At 55.4% G+C, this 11,572-nt stretch overlaps 1 protein-coding gene across 2 annotated transcripts; it reads left to right on the forward strand.

Moving 5' to 3' along the window:
- Nucleotides 1-2,023: 2,023 nt before the first annotated feature.
- On the forward strand, nt 2,024-6,998 carry SLC32A1 (solute carrier family 32 member 1). Of its 2 annotated transcripts, XM_036902292.2 has the most exons (4): nt 2,253-2,645; nt 2,802-2,929; nt 3,614-3,779; nt 4,950-6,998. In XM_036902292.2, exons 1-4 carry the CDS (start codon nt 2,253-2,255, stop codon nt 6,135-6,137), a joined length of 1,875 nt encoding a protein of 624 aa, XP_036758187.1. In that variant the 3' UTR covers nt 6,138-6,998. The 2 variants fall into 2 exon arrangements, with proteins under 2 accessions (XP_036758188.1, XP_036758187.1); XM_036902293.2 differs by lacking the exons at nt 2,802-2,929; nt 3,614-3,779 and having other exon boundaries at nt 2,024-2,645; nt 4,950-6,986.
- The last annotated feature ends 4,574 nt before the right edge of the window (nt 6,999-11,572 follow it).

The raw sequence follows: 11,572 nt of genomic DNA on the forward strand, positions 1-11,572 counted from the left end.
TAGGAAGCGTAGGGAAAAAGATCTCCACCCCCCAGCATCTGGGGATTGGGGTGAAGGAGGGTGTCTGTGTAGGGCAAATCTCAGGGATGGGAGATCAATTCTATTTCAAAGCCTTTTTGGAGAGGATAATGTCTGTGTTTGAGGAAGGCTCTCTGCCCTGTTTTGTTCTGAATCACACCGTGACTTGGAGGGTCTGTGTTTGGGAGAGGGCTCTATGGAGAGAATTACAGTCATAGTGGCTGTTGAAGAGGGGTTGGTTCTTCAGCTTACAGGGAGAGCTTTCTGTCTTGGTTTCTGGCAGGCAGGGCCGTGGGGGAATATAAGGGGTATCTGGGTTGGAATTAAGAACATCTCTGTCCAGTGTGGAAGAGGGAAGTTCCCTATCTGGAGAGGGGTTTCTGGGAGACTATGAGGCACTGGGGGCGGGGAGTAGGGGAGTAGGGGAAAGCCTGTCTTGTTCTGGTAGCTCCAACTCGCTGGTCAAAGCCCTCAGGCCGCCCTACTTGTGCGTTGATGTGAGCTAATCTAGAAATACGCAGGAAAGAGGGATACTGGGGTTCTGGGAGGCAGGGCGTTGGGAGCAGGGAGAGGGAACCCCTTTCTTTCTGTTTCCTTCAGTTTCTACCCCCCTACCACCAATCCAGTCCCAGCCGCTAGCTTTCTTTCACCTAGACTGGGATGGCCAGGTTGCGAAGGCTGCAGTTCACTGGTTAGGAGTCGTCAGGCCGGAGCGCAGCTGGGAACACATACAGGGACCCGTACCTTGCAGTGGACCCGCACGGAGACACAAGTACAAAAGGACTCACACAGGCAAAAACGCAGTGAATCCATCCGGGAATACATGTATACACGATCCAGCACACAAGCTCAAACGTACACAGAACTACACATTTACAGAATAAACATGGTTACCAAACCTCAACCTCGGAGTCCTCTCAGATCCAGCCTGAAGCAATATCTGATACAGTATCGGTCTTTGTCTCTGGGTCTCACTCGCGCGCGCACACACACACGCACCCCACTCAACAGAAACAGTGTAGGTTTTCAGCGCCCCGGCGGCTGCGGCGCCAGCAGGGCCGGAGCGCACCGCTCGCCTCGGCGCACTGAGCGGGCTAGGAGCCCTCCTTTCCTCCGCGTCGGACACCAGCGGCGCCCCACTGCCGCTTGGGCATTCGCAGCCCGGCCACGAAGCTGTCGAGAGGTGCCCTCACAAAGCCCTGCCTCCTTCCAGACCCCCAAACGAAAGAAAGCAAAAAGCCAACCTTTCGCCTCCATTCAGCATACATTTGGAGAGTGGTTGTTGGCGAGCGATCTGCAGAATCGCTTCCCTCGCGGCGTCCCTGGACGGGCTGAGACAGCCCGTGTGACTGAGGCGGGGGTTGAGCATTCTTGAAAGCGGTCCGGGACGGACTCTTCTACCTTCAAGGGGAGCTTGCGGCCAGGTTCAAGTGAGAGCGATGGGTGCCACGGAGACAGATCGACGCCCAGACGGCGCGCGCCGCCGGAGACAGGTAACTGTCCTGCAGCCTTTCTGGATGTCCAGACCGGTCCTTGGCCAGAGGCTCAGGGCCGAAAGGCTCTGGGACTCTAAAGGGGTAGCCGGGGACGCTAGCCCGCGAGAACCAGCACGCTCCGACCCCCCCCACTCCCTGCGGCGACGAAGTGGGAAGGGCCAAGATCCGAGTTTAGCACCTCCCCCAGAAATGCAGCACTCCAGCCCCTACCCCGCCCTCCGAGCCCCTCCTTCGCGCGCTCCCTCTCGTGGCCTTCCCACGGGCGCCCTTCTGCCCCCATCTCAATTCTCCGGAGTCCCCTCGTGCCCCTTTTCTGCTTGCCCCTTCCTCACGCCCCCTGCCTCCGGGTGTTTCCTCCTCCCCAGCACCCCCAGTCCCCCAGCGCCGCCGCCTGATTCCGAGGGGCGGGAGCGCACTGGGCTGCGCACGGGAGGGGGCGCCGCGCCAGCTTCGCGTAGCTGCTCTGACGACGCCGCCGCCCTCCGCAGCCCAGCGCGCGCCCCGCGGCAGCTCCGCAGTGCACTCGCTGTCGCCTCTCTGCCAGCCCAGCTGCCCGCTCGCCTGGCCGCCGAGTCGGCCCTGAGCAAGCCTTCGACGCTAGCCGAGAGGGTCATGAGCCAGAGCGCCCCGGGGCGCCGCGGGGAAAGCGAGCTGAGATAGCGGTCTCACGCCCCCCTGGCCTGTGCGTCCCCCGCATCCCTAGCGCCTTCTGTCCCCTCTTCGGACCCCGCCGCCGTCATGGCCACCCTCCTTCGCAGCAAGCTGTCCAACGTGGCCACCTCCGTGTCCAACAAGTCCCAGGCTAAGGTGAGCGGCATGTTCGCCAGGATGGGTTTTCAGGCGGCCACCGACGAAGAGGCGGTGGGCTTCGCGCATTGCGACGACCTCGACTTTGAGCACCGTCAGGGCCTGCAGATGGACATCCTGAAAACCGAGGGCGAGCCTTGCGGGGAGGAAGGCGCTGAACCGCCCGTCGAGGGAGACATCCATTACCAACGCGGTGGCGGGGCGCCCCTGCCGCCCTCGGGCTCCAAGGATCAGGCCTTGGGGGCTGGTGGAGAGTTTGGGGGCCAAGACAAGCCCAAGATCACCGCGTGGGAGGCGGGCTGGAACGTGACAAACGCTATCCAGGTGAGCGCGAGATTCCCAGCTGTTTCTTTCCCTCCTCCGCCCTCCCCCTACCCAGCTCAGCGCACCAGGCTGTATCCCCCCAGCCGAGTTCACCAGCTCTCGCTGTCTTGAGACCCTCTCCGATACCTGGGATCCCGCTTCCCTCATATCTCCCAGCCCTGCAGGGGGATCTACGCTCCCAGGCCGTCTCTCCCGCCCGGATCTGCACCCTTTCTCGCGGTCCGAGCCGCAGGGCGGCTAGGCGGAGGCTCGGTCAGAGCCGCTCTCCCTGAGACCCCGCAAAGGTGAGGGAAACAGGAGGGGAGTGGGGAGGAGTGAGGGCGAAAGAAAACCAGGATTGGAGGGAATGGTATCGCCCGGGATTTCGGAATGGATTCACAGCTGTATTTTTGAGAGGAAAGGAGAGGTGGAAATCACTGAGCTGGGAGTCTCCTCCCGACACACGCACAGACGCGCCCACGCACATGGGCACACATGCCCACAGTCCTCCTCCTCCATGAACAAACCCCTGGCACAGTTGCACACATGCATTTATATATAGATCACAGGATTATCCTCAAACGCACCTCCATACACCCCTACACCTCCCACACACACAAGCACATACCTGTACATACCAAGCACACACATACAAACCCGTTTGAACATAATACACATGCACAAACCCATGCGGAGAGGATCCAGATTGCTCTGTCAGGTGCAGCCCTGTTGGGGAGGTACACGTGTATGCAAACAAACGCATGCACATGTGTGGCCACTACACAAGTACATATGGACCCTGGTACTTGAGCGTTTCTTGTGCACACACACTCACCCCTCTCGGCCGAAATCCCGGCTACACCATAAAGAGGCGACTAGCTCCTCCGCGCGTGACCCTGGTGAAGTCGCTTAAAGATGCTCTTGAACGGCTTCTGGTCGCCAGGCCCGCCACTCCTTCACCCCTGCTCTCAACCCCCACTCCCCACCAGGCGGCGCCGGACTCCGCCCGGAGGAGGTTTGTCGTTGGCACAACGACCCCGGGAGCTGGCGAAGGCAGGCAAGCCGCGACTCGCCAGGCGGAGGGGGTCTCGGCCCTCGATGTCCCGGGACCCTGCGGGTTGGCACCCTCAGCGTCCTCGGACCGCACAGTCGTTGGTGCGCAGAACATGGGTTTCCCGGGAGCGGGATGCTGCCGCGGGGTTGCTCAGAGACCCGGGATCCGCGGACTGCAAGGGACCCTGCACACTAAGTGGCTCAACCCGAGGCGCCACCCGCTCCAGGGGCGGGAGAGACGGCCTTGTGAAACCCGGGACGCGGGGGACGGGGTGGGGGCACGGGCCTCCGTTGCCTCTCAGGCATCTTTGAAGACCGGGTTCCATAGGCCCTGAGAGAGGCCAGAGTGGGACGTTAGAGGCCTGCAGGCCTCGGGAACCCTGGATTTCGTTAGCTTTTCTTCCCCATGTAGATTCTATACCCTCCTTGCATAGATCACGTTCTGCCCACTTGATCCCACAATTTCTGGTTGTAGACTCCTGCTTGATTTAGCCTTTCACACTGCGCTCTCTCTCCCTGCGCCCCCCTCCCCGCCTCGGGCTCCTTATCTTGCTTGCCTTTACCATTTAGACCCCCTTCCTTAGGGTCGGACTCTACGACCTACTCTGGCCTCACTCCCCAAAGCCCTTCGAAAGCATCCTCACATTCCCTCTGCTCTTACCTCCTTGTGGCTTTGCCCCACACTCAGCCCCTCTTCCTCCTTACCCTATCTTTTTTACTCCAACTGCTGCCTTTAACCTTTCCTTCTCCTGTTCGGGCCCCAGGGCCTTCATTAGCTTCCCTGCACGCTGTTCCAGCTCCACCTTTAATCCCTCACCCCATCTTCCTGGTGACTCAGGTCTACCCCTCTACCTTTCTCGGCGCCCTTTTCTGGCCACGCCCCCTCCAGCCCTTTCTAATCTTCCATTTCTCCACTTCTGATTCGGTCCCCAGGAACTGCCCCCAAGGATTTCCAAAAATCCCTTCCCTCCTTGTGGCCTGACCCTACACTCGGCTTCTTCCTACCTCCCAGCCATTAGTTTACCTTTCCTTCTCAGAAAGGTTCCGTCCTTAACACTTCCCTCTCCATCTCTGATTCAACACCTAGGCTTCCCATTAGGCCATCCTACATCCCCCCCAGCCTACTCCTACCGTCTCCTCCCAGGGGTTTAGGCCCAGGTCTCGTTCTCCTTAGCGCCCCCTTCAGGCTACAGTCTAACGCCACGCTTCCAGGCCCATTCTTCCGAGGCCGCAGCCGCTGAGCGCCCGGGTTTCGTTGCCTCTGCTCCACAGGGCATGTTCGTGCTGGGCCTGCCCTACGCCATCCTGCACGGCGGCTACCTGGGTTTGTTCCTCATCATTTTCGCCGCCGTGGTGTGCTGCTACACGGGCAAGATCCTCATTGCGTGCCTGTACGAGGAGAACGAGGACGGCGAGGTGGTGCGCGTGCGAGACTCGTACGTGGCCATAGCCAACGCGTGCTGCGCTCCGCGCTTCCCCACGCTAGGTGGCCGCGTGGTGAACGTAGCGCAGATCATAGAGCTGGTGATGACTTGCATCCTGTACGTGGTGGTAAGCGGCAACCTCATGTACAACAGCTTCCCAGGGCTGCCCGTGTCGCAGAAGTCCTGGTCCATCATCGCCACTGCAGTGCTGCTGCCCTGCGCCTTCCTTAAGAACCTCAAGGCTGTGTCCAAGTTCAGCCTGCTGTGCACTTTGGCCCACTTCGTCATCAACATCCTGGTTATCGCCTACTGCCTATCACGGGCGCGCGACTGGGCCTGGGAGAAGGTCAAGTTCTACATCGACGTCAAGAAGTTTCCCATCTCCATTGGCATCATCGTGTTCAGTTACACGTCGCAGATCTTCCTGCCTTCGCTGGAGGGCAACATGCAGCAGCCTAGCGAGTTCCACTGCATGATGAACTGGACGCACATCGCCGCCTGCGTGCTCAAAGGCCTCTTCGCGCTTGTTGCCTACCTCACGTGGGCCGACGAGACGAAGGAGGTCATCACCGACAACCTGCCCGGCTCCATCCGCGCCGTAGTCAACATCTTCCTGGTGGCCAAAGCACTGTTATCCTATCCGCTACCCTTCTTCGCCGCAGTCGAGGTGCTGGAGAAGTCACTCTTCCAGGAAGGCAGCCGTGCCTTCTTCCCTGCGTGCTACGGCGGCGACGGGCGCCTCAAATCGTGGGGTCTGACGCTGCGCTGCGCGCTGGTAGTCTTCACGCTGCTCATGGCCATCTATGTGCCGCACTTCGCGCTGCTCATGGGCCTCACCGGTAGCCTCACCGGCGCTGGCCTCTGCTTCCTGCTGCCTAGTCTCTTCCACCTGCGCCTGCTCTGGCGCAAGCTGCTATGGCATCAAGTCTTCTTCGACGTCGCTATCTTCGTCATCGGGGGCATCTGCAGCGTGTCCGGCTTCGTGCACTCGCTCGAGGGCCTAATTGAGGCCTACCGAACCAACGCGGAGGACTAGGGCGCGAGGGCAAGCCCAGGCAGCACTCCCGCGCTCTTCCCGCCTCCCCACACATTCCACCCCCTTCAGCCCCGAGCCCCTGCCTGGCCGCCGTGCTTGGGAAGCCAAGCTTTAAACATCTCTGGTTCCTCATTTCTGATTATTGGGGATGGGGGGCGGGAAGGGATAGGGATCCACAATCCATCGCGTCTGCATTTCTGTTGTCCTTTCTTTTCCACTACACCCTGGTTTTGGGGGAAGCAGAAGCGCATTTGAGGGCAGGGTTTTCTGTCCTTCCTAGAGGGACCCCGACACTTTGGTCCCAGTCACCAAGGGGGGTGGGAAGGGAGGGAGAAGGGGCGCAGCTCTCAGGCGCCGAACTTGACCTTGGGTGACATTTCACAGCCATCCAGTGCTCGGAATCTGCTGTGTTCCAGCCGTTTCCAGCAAGAGAGCATCCCGGGACGCAACGGGAAGTGCTGGCCGGGAAATCCATTTCCAGGAGAGGGCGATTTCTTTGGCGAAGCGGGGAGGCGACAAGCCGAGGAGGGGCCGGCTTGCCTGCTGATTTTCAGGAATCCAAACTCATCTTGTGCAATGTATCAGGTTGTGGAACTGTTCTACTGTGTGTGTGGTGTGCTTGTGGTGAATAAGATGAAATGTATATCAGAAAAAAAATCTATCTCTAACTTAGAGTGCGGTGCATAATAATATCCGCAAATAAAGAAGAAACAAAGGCGCCAGGGGCCTCTTGTCAGTTCTGTGTTTTTGCAGCCACGGAGATCCAGGGCGTTGGGAGGCTGGGGAAACCGGCTCTGGCCTGACCGGGTGAAGCAGGGAGTGGAGGAGCAGCTGTAGTGGAAGGGTCCCAGGAGAGCTGCAGGCACCCAGAGGAGACTCTCCAGGTGTTTGCGGGACACAGAGGAAGGAGCCTGTGGTGCACTCTGCGGTTTCAGTGTGGCTGTAGTCTGCCTGGACGAGGTTTGTTCCAAATCTGTTTTAGGGGTTGAATCCACCTGAGAATTTGGTGACACACTCAACCTCCAATCCGAAAAAGCTTTTATGGACAAAAGCCCTACACATTTGTTCAACAAATATTTAGAGACAGCCTATCAGAGCTGGGATTTCTCTGGTGCCAGGAGAAACAAACTCAGCCATGCCCTCCCTGAGCTTACAGTCTAACAGAGGAGAGATAGACAATGAACAAGGACAGGCAGAAATCCCCACATGGCTGCTGACTGAAGAGAGCTACAAAGGAAGTAAGCAGACGGTTGTGGATTTCTCTGGGCTCCAGGACCAGGCGCCTACCTGAACAGGCATTTCTCACCCTGGAGAACCCCCATCAAGTCCAAGCTGGGGTTAACACAGCCACAGTGAAAATATCTGGCTGTTTTGGTCCGAACCATTTGTGTCCCAGATTCCTCTTTTCTTGAATAGCTTGTTTGAGAATGTGTTTGCTTGAATTACCCAGAGAATCCAGTCATTTTTTTGTGCAGATCCGATTCCAGGGAAAGCACTTGTGCTGCCTAGAGGAGCGCCAGTCCCAGGCACGGTTGGAAAGGGTCTTGGTCAGACTTTCTACTTGGGATCCGGGGCGCAGGAAGGCTGGGTGGCTCCGGGGTCCTCTGTCACTGCTGGAGGAGTCACGCAGGATGTTCTTGGTCTCCACCACCAAGGCAGAAGCCTCATTTGGAACGATTTTTCCGGGTGCAGTCGGCCCCCAGGAAGGACCCGGGAGAATAATCAAGTAAGGTGTCCGTTTTTCCCCACGTGGTGTGACGGGTGTGTGTGTGTGTGTGTGTGCGTGTGAGAGCGCATCTGTGAAGACGTGTGTGGGTTAGGGAAAGGCAGGATCTGTGTCTTGTGAGAGCCATGATGAATGTGTGTGTCTCTGTGTGTGTGTGTGTGTCTGTGTGTGTGTGCAGAGCATTCGTGCAGGCGTGTCTGCGACAGAGGTGACCTCACACCATCCTGGTTCTGCAGCCATCGAATGGGAGTGGGAGAGGAAGGGGATAAAGCCACCCCTCGGCCGCCCACCGTTCTGACGATTAAATGAGACATTTGAGATGTCTGCTGTCATCCGCCTAATCCCCCTTTGTCACTACTGTCGCGCATTCAGGATCCGGAGCTGGCCAGAAGATCCTCAGTTTCCAGTTCCCCTACCGTGCTCTGATGTCTATCTGGCCTGGGGAGCTGACTTCATCTGCCTGCCGCGCATCCCACTGCCTTTTAAGGGGCCCACCCACCCTAGGGGGCACTCTGTGTGGGAGCATGGTCTGTAGCCCTCAGGAAAAGCCCGAACTCTGCAGTGGAAGGGAAGGTGGGAGCGTCACGCTGCACCAGCTCCGTCCTTCACATCTTTAAAAGGACAAATGAGACACCAGGCAGGCTCCGGGCTGTGGCTGCCACCTCTGCGTGTTCACCTGGATCTGCTCCAGGATGTCCTGGCTCTGGGCTTTGTGCTTACCTAGCAGGAGCACGTGTTCCCTGGCTGCCTGGGTGTTGATGGTGACCGGGGACGGAGAACCAGCCCTGCACCCTCGACAGTAGGACACCAATAGCATTCCCCGTTCCCACTAGCATTCAGGCTGCCTCAAGAAATAGAGAGCAGGTGTAGGTCAGACCCTTCTCTGCACACTGCACCCTACTCCGACGTGCAAGGGTGCAAGTTGAAAGGAAGGCCTAGGCTCTCCTCAGGTCCGCAGTGAGCTCGCGGGCAGAGCCCAAGGGAGTGGATCTGCCTGGCCAGGTTCATTCCGGGGGTCAGCTTGAGGAGGAGATGGGGACTCCACCTTAGGCCCTCAGGGTTCCCACCAATTCCCTTCAGTACCCCCTTGAATCCTGGCTCGATGAGTTGCGGGCCCTGATAAACTGTAGCTACAGGCGTTCGCTGCTGCTGTGCGTCTGTATGCAGCCCAGTCAGTGCCTTGGGTCTCTGGCCCATAACCAAGACCCTCGCTTCCTGGAAGAACCCAAGAGTCACTGCCACCTGGTCTCGAGACGGTCCTGCCTCGCCCCCCAGCGGTGAGAGCGCTAGCGGCTGGCCCTCAAAGAGGGTTCTCCACCTTCTAAATGTGGGTAAACTCGTGCACATCCCAGATTCCTAAATGCCTTTCCTCCCTGCCACTATCACCACCCTAGTTGATAATTACTGTTTGTCTCTAGTGTTTTATTTTCAGTGCCTCCATACTGCAAAAGTGGGCTTTGGTCATTTTTACCTAAACTTAGAAGGACATTATATTACCAAACATGTTTTGTTAAATGACCTGCCCTACCCTAGGGATTGTTTTCCCTGCTTAGGGATCTTGGAGAGAGGGAGGGAGCCCAACAGGCTCTGTGGAGACCAATCAGGAAGCTGCGGGGATCCTGGCATTTCTGTGGGTTGGGAGGAAGGGATCTCAAGGGCAGGTGCCAGAGGGAGACTTCAGTCAAGGAGGGGGACAGGTGGGCTGGAAGGCTCTGACCTCACTGCCAGTGAAGGTATGATGAGGAACCCAGGCCCAGTCATCCAGGGATTCAGAAGGTGGAGCTGGTTTGACCCCAAGGAACCACCTTTGGGTGTGCTTCCCACTGCAATTTTTGCTTCTTTAACATTATGAAAAATTTCAAACATACAGAAAAGATGAAAGAATTCTACATTGACCACCCATACAGCCACTACCTAGCTAGATTGTACACAGCATTTTACAATGCTGATCTATCCTCTCTCTCTCCACCCAACTTTCCTAAAAAATTAATTCCAAAGTTGCAGACATCAAATTTCCCTCCCAAATACTTACGCATGCAGGATCAGTAACAGTGACAGATAGTGCAGGACCAGTAGCAGCCCTAGGCTCAGCCACATTGAATCTAAGGCAAAAGGAAATGTCAGCAATGATCCTATCTTTATTTCTAAGTTTACATTTTTTTACATAATAAGTTACATGTTATTTTTTAACATCATAGTTCAATTTTTAATTTTTAATTTTTTTAATGTATAAAATATTGTCATCATTGCTGATTTTTTTGCATCCTATCAAACTTTGCTCTCTAAGCAAATGCCTCACGTGTCCCTTGCTAATTCCAGCCTTAGGTGTTAGGTAGGGCATGGGAAATGAGCTCTACTCCCTAGAGGTTTTAATTGAATGTTTTCAAAAGTCTGGCTACAATTGATTGCACAGTGATGCTGTAGACACCACCTCTGACAGTTGTGGGGTCCAGGAGGTCAGGCAAGGGACACTCAGCAGGATGATCCAGCAGCACTGAGGGCCAAGCTCTGAGGGAGGGGCAGAGTGTAGTAGTTTTACACTTCCAGTAGCTCCTAGCAATCCTCTGGGGGTGGGATGGAAACAGGGTGAATAGATTGAGGATGTTGTAGGGGGAATGGCACAGAGTACAGACTGGGGAAGGAAGTACAGCCCAGAGGGAGAGCACAATTAAAGGAAGTACTAGTATTATCCAGTACCTGGCACAGGGTCTGGCAGGCACTCAGGATTTATTTATTAAATATTTATTGAGCACCCACTGCAAGCTACACATTGGACTAAGGACTGTTCTAGGACTCAGGAATGCAGCAGTAAACAAAACAGACATGGACTCTGTGACAGTGGTCAATGTTCCACACTGTGTACTTTAAATGCACTTGAATTCACCTGAAGCTGTGGACACTTCTAAGAAACCTGACAGCAACCACTGCAAGTGCCTCCATCTGGCTCACTTTTCTGCTTGATAGCTTCCTAGGATAACTTGGGAACTCAACTTAGAATTGCTGGAGTTATTTCTTTTAAAAATAAATCTTTGAGATTTTCCATGTTAGTATATACATAGATGTAATTCTTAAATTTACATTCACTTATATTTGTCGTTCTCTGTATTCTGTTTGTCCCTTCTTTCTTGGCTTAATAATGGGCACCTGTAGATATCTGAGACAATGGGCTTGTGTTGGAAACCCGTTTTGTCTCTAGGCTGGCTCCCTGTCTGGCCCATAAGTGCTCATAGAGGTTTGGGGTCTCATCTCTTGCTAAGTATGTTTATTCAGAGCCACCTTTTATAATTAACTTGCTTTTATCTCTCAAAGTATTTAGAGCTGAGAGAGGAGAGTCAAAGAAGTTGCTCTAACTTTTGTTATCCCCTTAGCTAGTGGAAAGGGGGAAATGGGACACGGGAGAACGTGCCCAATCCTTTTAGAGCTAAACTGGAAGGGGGAAGACGCATCACTTCCACTCCCACCCCCATTGGCCAGAACTTAATCACAAGATCACACCGGAGCCAGATGACCATGTTGGGGAGTTATACTACTAAAGGGAAGAAAGAGAATATATATATTGAGAAACAATTAGCAATCCTTTTCTCATTGTTTGAGGTCTTGGTGAGAAGGCACGGTCTGCGGGAGTTAATCTATTTAAAAACTTTAAACTGTATTATAAAACATATGTACAGAAAAGTGCACATATCCTAAGTGGACAGCTTGATGAATT

The sequence above is a fragment of the Manis pentadactyla genome, chromosome 5 (genome assembly GCF_030020395.1).
Source record: "Manis pentadactyla isolate mManPen7 chromosome 5, mManPen7.hap1, whole genome shotgun sequence".
In the NCBI taxonomy this organism is placed as follows: domain Eukaryota; kingdom Metazoa; phylum Chordata; class Mammalia; order Pholidota; family Manidae; genus Manis; species Manis pentadactyla.